Source organism: Temnothorax americanus, unplaced genomic scaffold, assembly GCF_048541705.1.
Source record: "Temnothorax americanus isolate GAGA-0224 unplaced genomic scaffold, ASM4854170v1 Scaffold17, whole genome shotgun sequence".
Lineage (NCBI taxonomy): Eukaryota > Metazoa > Arthropoda > Insecta > Hymenoptera > Formicidae > Temnothorax > Temnothorax americanus.
Window position 1 is genome coordinate 2,801,833 of NW_027509307.1, and position 16,407 is coordinate 2,818,239.

General features: G+C 40.6%; 1 protein-coding gene across 5 annotated transcripts in view; it reads right to left on the reverse strand.

Moving 5' to 3' along the window:
* Cnc (NFE2 like bZIP transcription factor cap-n-collar) overlaps positions 1-16,407 on the reverse strand; it is a 103,603-nt gene that overhangs the window by 50,945 nt on the left and 36,251 nt on the right. For all 5 annotated transcript variants that reach the window (XM_077403333.1, XM_077403332.1, XM_077403335.1 and 2 more), the window contains exons 2-3: positions 14,777-14,944; positions 8,916-8,991 (exon numbers count right to left, since the gene is read on the reverse strand). In XM_077403333.1, the coding sequence (XP_077259459.1) occupies positions 8,916-8,991; positions 14,777-14,944 (244 nt within the window). The remainder of the gene's footprint in view (positions 1-8,915; positions 8,992-14,776; positions 14,945-16,407) is intronic.

Here is a 16,407-nt window from a genome sequence, read left to right on the forward strand (position 1 = left end):
GACGTTCTCTCTTCGTATCTAGCTTGCACTTTTCGATGGCCACGCGTCCACCACGAGAGCCACGCGGTAGTCGAGTCATGCTTAGAAGGTGCATTTTTCTCATTTCGACTTCCGAAAACTTCGTCTCCCGTTACCTTTCTTCCTTCCGGCTTAGCTCCGTCATATCGGAGGCGTTCGGCAACCGGCCAGACACGAAGACGACGGTGCTACCTTCACGTATATGCCCCTTATCGTCCAAAGTAGAGGTACCGCGCCGAGCAAAGTGCTCGTAGTAGTAGCTCGTATAGAATATTTGTAACGCGTCGCCTGTCCAATAAAACCCGAGTTTTATCGGGCACTTCGCAAAAGCGGCCGAAGTCGAGCGTCGGCCCGCGAGAAACGTGCCTTGAGAGACAGATGCTATCGTGACTTTACGTCCAGAATAAACGCGGTCTGCGCTGGAAGACTTGGAGCGTACAAATCGGCATCATTTTGGGTGAAACTTGAATTCCACGATTACATTAATTTTTTGACAATAAACCTTTAACATTTAAATGACATTTCGCTAACATAAATTTATGTATAAATTCAATGAGTCCATTAACTTGACAAAAAAAGGACTTGATGTAGAAATGCTTATTTCCGTCAGCAATATTTAATTTATATACATATTTGAATTCATACAAATACAGCAACTGTTGTCGCCGTACTTGTTTCTCAGTCTAACTCACGAATGCTGATTTATAACGGTTTGGCTTCCAAAGTTCCTTGTTGCAAGTTGTGGTGATGCACGAATTCTTCCGCGGGACATAGTAACCCACATGACAAAACAGATTTTAAATCGGTCAATCTCTAACTATTATCATACTTTTCATATGTGAAAGAACTTTCGTCTCCTCTGGAGACAAGTGGAGAATATTATTATTGCTGGATTTCATGAAAAATGTTTTCTAATTAATACGCCATGTGTATTCAGTATAGAATTATTTTAACTGATTTAAGAAAAACTTTCTATCTTGATATATTGTCTATATTTCAAATGTTTAACGTGCATAATTTACGTTTCGTTTGGTTTTATATTATATCTCTGTATATATTCAACATATCTATGTCAAGAAGCAATGGTGCTAGCGATTTTGCATTCTTTTTTGATAGATACTTCCTTTATTAAATTTCTTAAGAATAATGACTAATTGTAATGAATATTGTGATTAAAGTTGCAAACAAGTACGCCTTTTAAATAAGTATCTACGTACGTGTACCATTATTGCATTCATTATACATAGTCCACTCCGAAGTCTGATTGATACAAAATAGCCGTTCGTTTTATTGCTTGCGAGAGATTCTCAAGAAAGTCCGTCGACAAAAAATATCTTGATGCATTAATGACAGGTTGGAGGTAGAACGGAGAGGGTGTCTAGAAAGGGCTAATGGTACTTGAGGTGACAGGCTGACCTTAACCCACGCGGTCTGATACATATCTATCCTAAACCAACACGATTCTACCAGAAGAACCTCGCCTCGGTGTACTAGCAATGCGTTCTTTTGTTTATTTAATGTTTGGCTTTGCATTCTTTCCCCGTACTCGAGTTCGTGTTTTAGCCAGCTTAGTCAAGAACACTTCATGTTTTAATATGATTTATCCGACAACAATAGAAATATTTAAGTTGTATCGAAATGCGCCCATTTATTTAAAAAAAGATATGGCGCGGTTCTCAATCAATTCTGATGTTCTCAGTAATTTACAATTTTCTCGGATAACTTGAAAAATATCGTTACGATTATGAATGTTGGATGAGAGGAAACAATTTTTCTCTGAAGAGACGTTGTGTGTTATTATCCGATAGCAGAAGTCGAAAGTCGAATTCGGTGAGGTTTCGACGAGCTGCGAGGCAACGTTGGTCGCTTATAGAACCTAGGATGATTTGCAAAAAACCTCACAAAATCGTAGAGACGATCTCAACCAGGTAACGACTTCTACAGACTGTAGACAAGCTCTATTGTATGGCGGCGGGAACTTCGAAAAGCTAAAAGGAAGAGAGGAGAAGGTGCCACGGACTTAATTTTTCATCGTTACTGGCGACTGTCGTCATCTCCGACTCTGTGCAGCTTTGACTCTAATACGAGTTTTATGTTAATGTTTTAATCCGCCGATAGGATTGAAACGTTTGAAATATACGAAAGACGTGGCGAAGAAGCGGAGGAGAGCAGCCGCTCGTGTTCGTCGAGAAGGAATCCCGGCCCTTTTATTGAGCACGTCGACGCGGCTTTAAAATAGACGCTCTATAGCGACTCTCTCTCTCTCTCTCGCTCGGCGCTCTCTCTCCCCGTTTCCTATTTTATTAATATGAGATTAACGATGGGATTAATTAAAGTGCTCGGACGAAGAATTGGTGTCGGCTCGGCCAATCCGGGCAGATATAATTACGCCGAACGTTGCGATTGGCATTCGTATACTCGGCTTGCGGAATACTGGTGAAACATAATACATTGTTCAATTGTATTTATCAATGTCAGCCTTCATTACAGATAATGCTCGTATGTTCTGCGCTGCCGGTGAGATATTCGCGAGATAATTTCGAGCATCGTCGTTTCACATGACGAACGGCCGGTTTTCACCGAAGGATGATGGAATTTACAGTTTAATTAGTTAGTTAGTTGGTTTCTCGCGCGATTCTGTGTGTTTAACACATGCACAAAAGCACAATATGGTATACGTTGCAAAAGTCGAACGTTTTCTCTCATCTATACAGTTATTGCGAGTCGCGATATGAGTGCTTGAGCGCAGATGAAAATCCTTTCTAAGAGAAAATGCTTTGGATCATTAATAGTTTGACGTAGGCTTTTTAAACAAATTTCATAAAGAAATAGCACAGTAATATCTTGCATTACATTTAATTATGCCCGAAATAAAAGTCGCATATTGTAGTGGCACGATTATATTTTTGTGTTACGTATTACGCTGGCACGAAGCTAGACATGACGTCGCGGCTATTGTTGCCGCCTATTTTCATCCCGAAGCTTCCTGGAAGTGCCCTCCTGGATTCGTCCCGAATCCGTGGCGTGCAACGAGCCGCGATATGAGTAATGGTGCGTGCTCGTGTTACAGGGGTGGATGTGGCAAGTCATGGCTCCGAGTATCCCTGTAACCCCCATATATACGCCTCGCCAGCTGCCCTCGCAGACACATCCCCCATGGGGGCCGCCGCTGGCTGGCATAGCTGGACTAACATGGCGGAACACGCACAGCTCCAAATATTGATTCCCTCTCGGGACGTGGCCGGAGAATCGAATCGCGTTCCTAAAAATTGTCCGCCGAACAACGAGTTGCCGCAAACTGGGGCATCGCTTTCCTCCGAGAAATTGTGTTGTTACACAAAATCCTTTGATCCTTCGCGCATTTGTTCCCCGTTACAATTCTCGAAATGTTCAGTTTTTTCTAAGAGATTAAGTAAGGCACGAAAAAGAGGGGATCATATTCGAAGCTGATTTTTTGCAGTTACACGAAAAGAAGGATGACGGAGGAGTTTTTCGAGAATCGCAGAGTACCCGATCTGGAGTGGAGTGCGGTCCCCGAAGTGGGGTTCCCGCGTCTAATTCCAAATCCACTTCGGGAGGAATTGGTCACGGCTATTGCCATGCGTGGAGATAGTCGGATATTATTTTTTCTCCCTCCCCGGATCCTTGACGAATCGAAGCGGAAATTAACACTACGCGGTCTATCGATTGCGTCTATCGGTTCTTGCTATCGACTGCATTTTCTTGTTTCTATCCTTTTCATATCATCTTTCTATATTTGTCGACGTGAAGCTTTTATTAATTCGCTCATCAATATGAGAGCATCATGATTATAATTGCGATATAATTGTGGCATTAAGAAATAAAATAAATCGACCAATCTCTGATCTTGACGTTTCACATACGTTCGCGATCAAAAAGTAAATTATCTTGATAACTTTCAAAATCTTCCATAGTTGAAGAAAAAAAAATAAAAAAATGAAACAATTTTTTGGAAGTTTAAATATTATTCACTCTGTGGTTTATTCCTGTGCGATAAGAATTACATATAACGACATGAGATAACGCTTTTATCATATATAAAGGATAAAAAGCTCACGGATAAAATCGCGCACTACTTTTAATGAATTCACATAGAACAGCGAAAAAAAACTCAATTTTACTCGCAGAGAGAATTGATTCATTTCACCTCTGAACTTCATGAATATAATGTAATGAAATTCGATAAGGCCTTTCCTATTTTACGCGCGATCCTCTAACGGCTTCTCTTTCCTGATTAGCATCCCGATATCGAAATTGGAGATAGACAGAAAATTATAGTCGATCGCGCCTGGGCGGCCGCGCATGGCGGATGCGGCCATGCTTCCTATCCCTCTTCCCCCTCGTGATTTCAGTCCACGCACGAATCCACGCACTATGCGCCGCCCGCGCACGTGGCAGATGTTCAGTTTTATGCGCTCACGCATGCGTTTCCATCGAGAGGTCCCCACCAATCCCAATTTCGCTGTCCCTCTACAACTCGTATCGATATACAGCTCGTTCCCTCGATTCACCGAAATATTGAGGAAATTGCGTTGCCTTTTATACTACGAGATGGATGCTCCTTTGTTAGAGCACGACGCAAAATATTCGCGGATTTCGTATTCAATTCTGTTTTAAAATGCGAGTTTACATTGCCATCGACTACATCACGTTCAGAAGAATAAATATTGATCTTCATCTAACAATACGCGTTTTTTAAACACTTTTTTTACTCGGACTAAAAAGATTTTTAATTTGAAAAATAATATTGGAAATACCATGTATATACGTCATATTAAAACAGGATTATTCATAATATACTACTCAAAATAGCTTGTTTTGCATAATTTTCAGCTGAATGTGCATGAATTTTTGGTTGGTTAATTTTAACTAACAATTGTTGAAATGCGAATATAAAATTAATATTAAATATATTACAATAAATTACTTCTAAAATATAACAATATTAATTACTCCAATTGTTTATTTATGTATTATCAGCAAATAAATATCAATAATAAAATTCCGTTGTAAGAATAATAAAACAAAATAGCAAAAATTACTATTAATCATGAATTATGCAACATACTATTAGAAGCAACAGCATTAATTACTCTTATGAACTTGTAAGCAGCAACGATAAAGACATATTTTCATCAATATAAAATCGGCAGAGACATTTAGTTGTGATCGCATATGATATCCTCTATTTAACAGCCAAATTTTCGCCTAAAAGAAATTCAATGTGGTAATATCGACAGGGATCGAATAATGCCATTGCAAATTTATTTAAAAAAATATAAAAAGTTTTGTAAATCCATCTTTTGTTACTTGAAAAGCCACATTCTTTCCTCTACAGTAGTTTCTTATTTTTTAATAAACGTTCCTTGCGTAACATTACTCAATATCTAGTGAATACGACCGATCAGCAAATTGTTTTGGTTTTATATAGAGTTTCTGCGCGATAATCTCGTGTAGTTTATTCTCTTCTAGTCGTATAACCGCACAGTCGCAGATAATGTCGCGGGCATATCTATAAAAAGGCGGAGTTGTCGAGACTGAACGCCCATTACACGACTTGAATCTCACGAGGCGTAACGAAAACCGATCTCTCGGCGCAACGTCGATCTCGATAAAGGTTATTCAGTATCGAAGGTGCTAATAGTCGGCTACGCGATTATTCGAACCTTTCCGCTCGCATAGACGTATCGTAATAATAAATATAAAAGTATCACGAGCGAACCGGTCGAGTTACGTTTATTTCAGTCGATCACCGATCGCGAACACCATCACAATTAAGATCTATACGTCTGTGATAATAGTTCCGACGTTCAAAATACGTTTCACCTTGGCCGAACCGCGCTGTAGTGCGAGAGTATTTTCGATAATTGTGCAACAAGCCGGCCAAGTAAAACGCATTAAACGAGCCTATATACATTTAGTTGAGACATATTCATCATACGTTGGACATAACAAGGGTCTCTAATGCGCTCGCGCTCGAAACAATGCGATGATAATTTATTCTGCGGATGTTATTTTTTTACACGCGACTTACAGTATAATCCATCATGCTTCGTCAAATTGGTACAAGCACCTTGCGCCGCGGCGGTAACGTATATGCTGCCTGCTTTCATCTATTCCTCTTTTCTTTTCATTTCAAACTACCTATCTCGCGTGCGGATATCACGATTGGCACGAAATTCTTCTGTGAATACATAATGATTTTCCATGCAAATACCAATGCAGCTTGCGTTCTAAGCGTCACAAAATTTTTAAAAATAAATTTTACGATAACAATTACTTTATAGAAAGAATAGACAAAGATCAATACTTTTCGCAAGTTTTTGTGTAAGAGTTAATAATAAATATTCTTAGCTTTAAATATTTATAAGCACTAACTAAAATTCATATTGAAACAACATTGCTTAACAAAAACAAGAAATACGCTCTCAAGATATACAGTCAAATTTTAAATATAAAATAAATAAGAGCAAAACGCCAATGTTGAAGCGAGATATATAAAAACAAAAAAAGTAACTTTAATACAAACACAGATTACAGACATTTCAGTCTTATTAAAAAAAGTATCTCTGAAATGTTTTACATTAAAAAACTAAATAATCGCATTAACCTACAAGAGAACACATTAGACTTTGTAATAATTATTCACCGATTGTGGAGAGATTTCGACATACCTGACATCTTGCTGCATGTATCCTAATTGCAATATGAAGATTAGCTGCAAATAACTTTTCCCACAAATGTTTGATTTCACACAAGTGTATGAGTTTTACGACCTGCATCGCGATTCGCGTCAACTATTTCAAATTTACAATTAATTTCTAGTCATCAATTCGCCATTTCTATTTTAGCGCACGCATTACGCAGCTCTCTCGCTTTATATTACGTCGGACCACCATTTTCTCCCATCAAGCCCTACAGAATGAGGATGATGGAAGAATTTCTTATGTATTAGTCTAGTAACTCATTAATCATATACGCCATGCGCCGAATATCTCGATTGATCGACGACGAGATAACCGCGTAATGAGCTCTGCTGCTCTTCTTGGTCCATTCTCTGCTCAAAAAGTTATTACCGCACTGTCCGATTAATTCATTTCGTCATCGTAAACGAAGGAATACTTCAAATCATAGCGCTCTATTGCGCTGGCATATTAGTTTTTCAATATTATTTTTGAGATGCGGACAAATTACATATCGTACTACGACTAACAAAATTTAAAAAATATAGTATAACTATAATATAAACAATTTCTCTTTAAAGATTAATAAAAATGTAAGGAGATAATTTCGAATTTATTTTATTGCCAGGATATCTAATGTATTTTTCCAATATCAATATAAAAGTAACGTTTAATAACATTTTCCCTGGTGCTCAAGAACTTCCAAAATTGTCAATTGTCTTAAGACAACCCTCGCAGTCACGTATACAAACGGCATCGATATTATGAATTTCTAAGGAGAATTTAACAAGCGAGCCCTTCGTCAACCGTTGATAGCACGCTCGACGCAGAGTGTCTCGTAGCTAGGCGTATATTCTGTCGAGCGCAAAGTAATTAAATGCAGAGAGAGTGAGAGAGAGCGAGAGAGAGAGAGAGAGAGAGAGAGAGAGAGAGGGAGGGAGAGAGAAAGAGAAAAGAGGGGGAACCGAACCCGACAGAAGGGCTGGACAGGCTGGTGGGGTTGGAAAGGCAGGGAGGTAGGGAGGAAGGTAGCGAGGGCGTTCCTGAAGCCACTCCCCAGCCTCGAGTCCGCCGGAACTGGAACCTGCCTGCCTGGAAACCCGTAGTTATATACCTGAACAAAGTGCACCTTGGCATGCAGGTAGATGCCGCGGCGCGTTGCATGCGCGCTCGTTACAGTCTCTTGCCATCTCTCTCGCTCCTGACGTTCGCGCGAGTGTCCTCGACATTCTCCCACATGCAGTTCGTGTCGCATAACATTTCTCGCCGCTAACGTACTTACCTCCCTTTTTATTATGCGACAGAAAGCGCGCGGCAAGAATGCCAAAGAAACGATTAAAAAAAGGGAATGAGATGCAACCTCTGGTCTATTAACGTCATCCAACTGTTATATATGTATATATGTGTGACGTACATTTTCCATTTGCACGGTAATTTTGCTGATCTTACATTATTACGTCTGGTATCTATTTCCAGGCGGATCAATTATTTAATTACATAAACCTTGCGATCATTTTACAATTGCTACTTATGGAAAACGATAATGGTCAATTTAATTGCTCTAATACTATTTTCGATTAAGCATCGTTATTAAGGGTCACATACAATTTTTACAATATAATTAAACTCTTTATAATTTGCCATTTAACGCGTTTAAGATTCTATGTCTTCAATTATATGTTTTTTTCATGATGGATGGCGATGAGATATTTCACGGTATATAGTGTATTTCCAAAGGAATGGCCAGCGAAGTGCATTCGGTCGGCGTGTTTATGCTAATTAGGCGCGCAAAGGTGCGGCCAGGTGCGGCAGGCTCGGACTACAGTGAATGTTCGGATTGGCTCTTACAAATTGCCGCATTAATTCGATACGCTTCCGACGTAAAGAGCCGCGAGCGCCAGATGTATTTAGCTGTTCTTGCCGGCACACGGACCAACATGAAACACGCACAGCATGTGCGCCGACTGACTTTTTAATTGGTATCCGAAAACGGGATTTCGATCATCTCTGATAGACGCGCAACTAAGATAAAAATTGCGATCGATGCACAGGCGAATTAAAAGAACGCTGATTCCGATTATAAAATAGCTCGATCACACAATATCGCCTTTAATAGATCAAACCCTTTCTTTTTTACTAAAGTTTTACGTAAATGCGAGAAAGATAACAGATAAATAGCGCAAATAAGCTTACCAGTTTCAAGATCTACGGTGTAAGGCAGTCCTGCCCATGGATCATCTTCCTGCGGCTCGGACTCCTTGGCATCATCCTAAAAATAACGATAGATTCGATCGAACAAAAGATCTTTATCACAGATTTATCATATTTTTGCAATCATTATCTCTCAAGAGAGATAATGTTATGCGCAAAAGTAAGGAGATGTCTCACGAGGCGAAAAAAGGTTGTAATAACGTGACTCGTCGTCAAAAGTAAAGTTTATCCAGCACATTAATTATAATTGATCAATTAATAAACTGTAACGAGGGGCCAGTAAATTAGCTAGAAAATTAGATTGAAAGAGTAGCGCCGTGGTGTAATGAGCGCTGACCGTAATTAACGACGTTCTCGCATCTGAGAGGTGTCAAGGAGAGGGGTGAAGAACCCGGCTCTCGTGAAGCGAGACTCTCGAAGAGAGATGTGATCGGTGTACCCGGTGCTCGATCACAAAACGTAATTTCAACAAAGATGATTACGAATCCGTGGAGCCGACGAATTTGAGATGAAGCTCGCGCAACAATGGCCGAATTCAGTCGAGCGCCTATTCGAAACGGCCAAGGTCGAGCCTTATGGAGACGTCATAATCAAGCGACCGACCGACCCTACCGGCAACGTGAAAAAGGGCCCAAGGGCGGGCGTATGCCCCCGGGCCATAGGTCGCCCATAGCGCGGCGGTACATGCGAGCTGCAGTGAAATGAGTTTAATGAAAACAGTATTGTACTCGATCATTAATCATAGCGAGTCCCTGATAGCGGCCATCCACAACTACCGGCTCTCTATCTCTCTCCCGCCCGCCAAAATCCGTCTCCCTTTCTCTCTCTTTCTTTTCTCGCCGCTCTCCCTTTGCCATCCTCTCTCTCTCGAATCTTTCATCCCTCTGCCTACGCTCCGGTCACTTTTTCATTCGACGATATGATGTATCGTTGTTGAGTGGTGCGTTGCACTGTGAGCTCTACAGAGTTATGAATACGAAATTCAATCTATCCTAGCGCCCTAAAATCGAACTCGCGCGAGACAAAAACGAACACTTCATCACTGTACTGTTAGAAATATCGTGAAAACTTTTTTTTCTGGATTAATAACAGATGTTGCAGCTTGTAATTTTTTTCCTTAATAGATGCCTCCTCTAGAATTTAAAGAATATCCTGTGTAATATTGAGTAAAACCTGAAAAATTCTCCGTGAGTTTTAAAAGTCCATGCATCTTAAAGGCGGTCCTAAAATATTTTTGAAGAGTCACGAACGCGTATAGCCATGTGCCTTATTTTGGGCCCACAACGTCATCTCTTTCGACTCTCGAAGGAAACGTCGGTCCCGCTCGACGACGCAACCCTCGATGCGACAATGGAGGTCCTGTCAGCGATACGGACTTGCATGGCTGGCATAGCTCTCAATTAACGTTTACGAACTGTTACGACTGTCTGCCCCGATCAACCGCCTTACAAGGACCAGCGCGCGGATAGAAAGCATAATTCAAATCAGCCTTGATCGCCGCGAGTAAATACGAATTGAATATGGTATATCGCGGTCGTTGAAGATATGGCGCGAGTCACGCTGCCATCGAATCGTATGTAACTCGCGACACATTTCACATTTTGTGACTTGTCGTTCTGAATTTATTTCGACTTGTAAGTAAAGTATCTTGAAGAATGGAAATTTTAATATTTAAAAATATTACCTTATAGAAGAAAATATACAATATCTTATTGTGTGTGTGTGTGGTTATTAGTCATAAAAATGTAATAAAAAAGGAATTATATTCTAATAATGCCGCGGACAATAAAGTCGCTTCGTAAGGAGTAAGATGAATAAGTTCAAAAAACAAAAAAAATAGCTCCGGAAGTCAGATGTTAAAACGCGATAACCTAGATCATTGATATCACCGCACGAGCGCCATTTTGCTCCGAAATTCCAGCCGACGGAAACAATCGGGACAAAGAAGGAAGCCAAACCCACTTCGGCTGGCCGGGCGCGTTTTCAATTTCCAGGACCATCAATACGTCCCTCGGAATACCCCTCCCGGAGTGCTCCAATCTCTCTGGCTCGCGAGTCCCCTCTCTCTTTATCCGCTGTCTCTCCTTCTCTCTTACAAGAAACGCCTCGTGGATCGACATCGTTCTCTCTTTCTCTCTCTCTCTCTCTCTCTCTCGTCCTTTTTGGCCCCGTCTCTCTTCCGCTCCGATAGGTCCGTCGATGGCGCCCCTTCGTACCGAGGGGGATGCTGCGTACATCTATCATTTTACCAGACCCCGCCGGCTTCACGGATACATCGCAGGAACAAATGAACGCTAGCCATTTTGATGGTTTTATGAATACACTCGGCGCGGATGGAGGACGGGGCGAGAGGATCTGTTGTTTTCGTCGAGATCCTCCTTCTACATCGGCATGGATCCGACCCTCTTCTCGCCGCGTTTCTCCCAGCGAGCCACCGTCTTCGGGCTCCTGGCACCGAGACGGAGTCGCCCCTAATGGAGCCCGTCGCCTAGGAGAACTCGGTTCATTTGAATCGCGTCGATGAATTAAAAATTCACGTCAGTCACGACAGCTCGAGAAAGCGATCTCCTACGATCGGAAATGAGGTGTCTTACGGCGATTCATCTTGCGCGATACGCATTCGCGTTGAAACAACTTAACGGAGCAAGCCAGTGCTGTAAGCGGAAATTGATCGGGCTTTGTATCGTGTTTGTTGCAGGCGTCTCTTCGCCCAATAATTACAAATCATCTCAGACTGATGAAAACGCGCAATGATACATGCGATCTAGCAATGTAGCGACGACGTATCAAGAGCATCTCCATCATACATATATACGTATAAAGCGAATGCCGATCAAGATATCAAGTTGAGTATTTATACAGGAACATCGATACGACCTTTTTTCGTTGTTGCTTTTCTAAATGCGATCGACGGATCTTTGTATTTTTAATTGATATCGATTAATGTTTTTGCATGGACGATACCAGCCGAGAGACGTGTGTACGAAAAGTAAACAGACATGTATGCGCGAGGGGGAACAAACCGTGACCACGTCTGCTAAGCATGGAAAAATTTGTTGTCTTCGCGACGAATGCTTTCCATCCTGAATCGCTCGATCGAACTTCCTCTTTCCTACTTTCTAGATTGACGTTCCTCTAAACGCCTCCATAATTCATTCCCATTTCGCAGCGAGACGGAGTCGCTCTAATGGAGCCTGTCGCCGCGACGTGCACCGATCATTTAAATCTTGGCTCTGGATTAAAAATTTCTGCCAGTCACGGCGGCTTGAGATAATTGTACAACAGAAACATGCAACGTGGTTTACAGCAATTCACTTGCCTAGGAAGAAGCTTCTTCCTAGCGACATCAACGTCGTTCTCGAATGGCACGACATGTTGACAAATATTCTACGTGGCAGGATCATTTATAGTGTTTTCATTGCACTGTTCACCTTAAAGCTGATATAGTAATGTTATATCGGTAAAATTGGACTCGCCAGAATTATATTAATTCTAAATTCTCAATTAAGAAAGGAAGAATAATATGCAATTCAAGAAGATATGCATAGTGAAATTTTCTCATTATCACTTCTGACAGCGCCACGTCGATTTTGAGTCATTGCCTGCCTTTTTAGTTAAAACAATTCTGTGGCCGGACACTGGAACAATGCTTGTCAATAATCTGTCGCAATGCAAGACAAAGAGGAAGAAGACGAGAGACTGGACTCTTCTTTGTTCTCAGCTGTTCGCGGATCGCGTCTCGGATCAATGTGTCGGCTTTCGATCGGGATCGAGGGTCTTCCCCGTGTTATTGGGCTCTCGAGGCGGCGGCGAGCCCTCACAAAGATAGAACCCGCTGGAACAATGCGATCTTCGCGGAGGAAGAGGCCGATGGAGACGAAGCGGCGCATAGCGACGCCGGGAAAGAAATAAAGAAAGAAGAAGGAACGCCGAGACTACCGAAGGTCGTGAGAAGAAGAGAGAAGCGAAGAAGCGGATGAAGAGAGGACGAGACAGAGAGGGAGACGAAGAACGTCGAGAAGTCTGATGGGCTACCCGCCCAGAACGTCGATGCAGCGTCATTGTCGGTGACCATCGTATGGATGAGATCTCGTAGGCTCGAATCTGCCGGATACTTAAATGCGCCTCGTGTCCATCCACCGAAACACGCCGAGCGAAGAAAAATCATCAGTATCGAAAAACTTACTTGCACGAGGAGAATCAACTGGGATCCAATCAGCTAAAGAACCTGCATTTTTCATAGCTTTAGATTACATTCGCGGTTAGAAAATTAAAATAAATTGATTTAAAGATGATAGTCGAGTTCCAGAATTAAAAGACTTGCTTTTACATTGCTAATGACAGAAGCTATTAAAGAATAAGTTGTATAATTCCTAATATCATTGTATGTAGATATCGAAACAATATTCTGTTCTTCTTATTTTCAATTGCATATTATTCTAATTGTAAGTATTTTAATAGTAGAGACTTGATCAATTTTTCGGTGAAATAGAAGTAAGGGTCAATTCCATTACTGTCATTTCTCGATAGTAACGGAAGCATCAGGTGCAACATAATGAATGATATCTGTCTCTAATAACAAAATATCGACCACTCAATTTTCTACTGAGAAAAAAAATATTTAGAATCTATGGAAGAATCTTTATATAAAGATAAACAACTGCTGCATGAAGATATGCCTTCTCGTGGGACACGACTATAATACACCGTGAGACAAAAGTTAAGTATCTCGGATGTGCATATAACTTGAGAGAGACAAGATCGATGATCGATACGAGCCAGACTTGGAATATCAGCCGAGATTATATCCGAGAAGACGCGTGGGATATGGTTCCTAATCTCTCTTTGGGCCTACCGAACATAGCCGCTACGTATTTGAGGCGGCTTAGTGTCTCCGATCGATCGAGATCGATCATCTACGACCGATTATGAGCGCAGAAACCACGCGCTAAAGAACCAGGATAAGAGAACAATACTATTTTTCGAAACAAAAAAAATATTAAAGTTCGCGAAAGATTCGGGGTATGTTGACGTTTCAGGACGATGCGCATATCCCTTGAAAAAAACTTTGCGCGGTAACGCACGATGAAGAGATGACAAGGAGATAACCACCCCGAGCGCCGAATTCCACTGTTGATCGAGCTAGTAGTGTCATGTTTGTTTGATGCATCATCGTCTATTTTACGAATCGATATGAATCTATCTAGACACAGTATTTTGTTGATATTTGTATTCTCAGCGTATCGCAATTAGCTTAATATTCTTGTTAAAAAATGCCAAAATATATATATTTTTAAATATAATAATATGATTTATAATGATACTCAAGAAAGAAAACGAAAAATAATAATCCTAAAATGTTTATCAACATGTGCATAAATGCCCGGAAGCCAAATCTGGAAGTCTTTTTCTTCTGAAGCGTCACACAAGGAATGTCGCTTCCTATTCGCACAATCCAATTGGTCGACGATTATCGAGAGGCAGAACGGAATACGTGCGACGTCGCGAGGCATTCTTTAACGTATACAGGTGCACGTCCGGAGCTTTCTATCTGCGATAATCGTCCGGAGGACACAGGAAGACATCAATGGGCCCGTTGGCATATGGAGAAACGAACGTTTAAATTGAGTCCGAGGAAGCAAACGCTTCCTTCTAACATGCGTGAAAGCAGAAAGCGGCGCATTCTCAAGAGACAATCGCTCGTCATAGACGCTATAATTGGGAATCCGAAACAACTCGAAATAGCACAATCGTGCGATTTCAAAAAAATGAACAATGCAAAATTCGAATAGCGCAAGATACTAATCGAAAAGAAAGAAAGTATAAAAAGAGCCTTTTCGTACCTTCTGATAGGTGGCATTAATAGCTTCTAAAGCTTTCAGCTTCTCGATTTCGTCCGCTGATTCTTTTTCCGATGTAGACGGCTTTTTGGTGGGCGTCGTGGCCGGCTCCACCAGCGTGAATCCCAGATCCACATCCTGCTTCCAGAGAACCTCAATTAGGTCCATATCCTGAAATCAAGAATGCACGTGATATTATTACATAAGATCAGCATTATTCGTACTTATTAATTTTATTTGTTTTCCCTTTCTTAATTCGAAGGTCCAATAATTGATATAATGCAATAACAATAATTTACATTCACGCTGATTTAATTCAACGCATAATCCTTTAAAACAAAATGTTCCTACTGTAACACACTTTCCTCTTTTCATTATCTTACACGAATACATGCGGGTTTCATTTTAAATGCAAATCGAATAGATGCGAGTTATACGGGTGGAAGTTTTGTCTCGTTTTGATATATATACTTAATTCTTTGATACTCATCTTATCTTTTGCCCCAGAAATGATATTAAAGAACATTATACTTATAACTTTAATGTAACTTGTAACATGTGCTTTAACATAATACTTTTATTAAGTATATGTACGAGGGAAACCGAGGGAAACTTTTAACAGGTGTATACATTTACTTTGAAAAAATGAAAAATCTATTGTATGTATTGTATAGAATAGAAAATAGACATTGAAATCTTTTGCAGGAGGATCACGATAATTAATTTTAAAATTCATTTTATTAAGATGCATATCCGATATGTCATTTAATTTTACGATGCGCTCCTGACTAGCGCTTACGATTAAAATAAAATTGTTGCGCAAAGTAATCATAATATCGCTATACCATCCTTCTAAAAGTCGCACGATTAATGTTCCACAACGGAGTGCCCTGATGCGCGCGCAGCGCTTTCGTTTATGTTTATTTTACATAAGTTAATAACATCTGGCCTCGATCGCCGTTCAGGCCCAGTCTCGATCTCCGAGATTCATTTTTGTTGCGTCTCGGATGTCCCTCGCAGGGAGTCCCATCGACGAGTGTGTACAAAAGTGCATGATTAATGATGGTCGAGTATCGATGCATCTCGAAATGGAGGAGATCGAAGAAAGGACCCGGGAGAAGGGACCAATCACATGACGGGGCACAATCCTCGGGGCAGCTGCCCCGTGGGTTTTAATCGAGCCAATTTCGCCGAGTTCGTACTTTGAGCCTCGTTAACCAATCTACGGATTTTCCTCGCCAATCTAAAACCCACTCCGAACTCGCGGCACATACATGAAACGATTAACATGTTCGGAAGGAGACCGATCTATGCGCCAGTTTGTGTAAGTACCGTGGGAAAATCGTTATGGTCTTAAAAAATACGGATTACGATATTTTTAGCGATAGTGCGGGCGTTAGAATGTTTCCAAGTATTTCTTTTTGTAGGAAAAGTGATAAGCCCTTTTCGTATAATAAAAAGTAATTTTTTGCATAAAACACAAGTGTTATAACATATACAATTATAAAGACTACATAATATATATATATACTAATAATGCAATATGTAATATTAATTTAAGTTTCTTATTTTTATTCCTGCTATAACATTAAGATAGTATATCTATTATCTATATATCTAAAAATTTGAGTTGT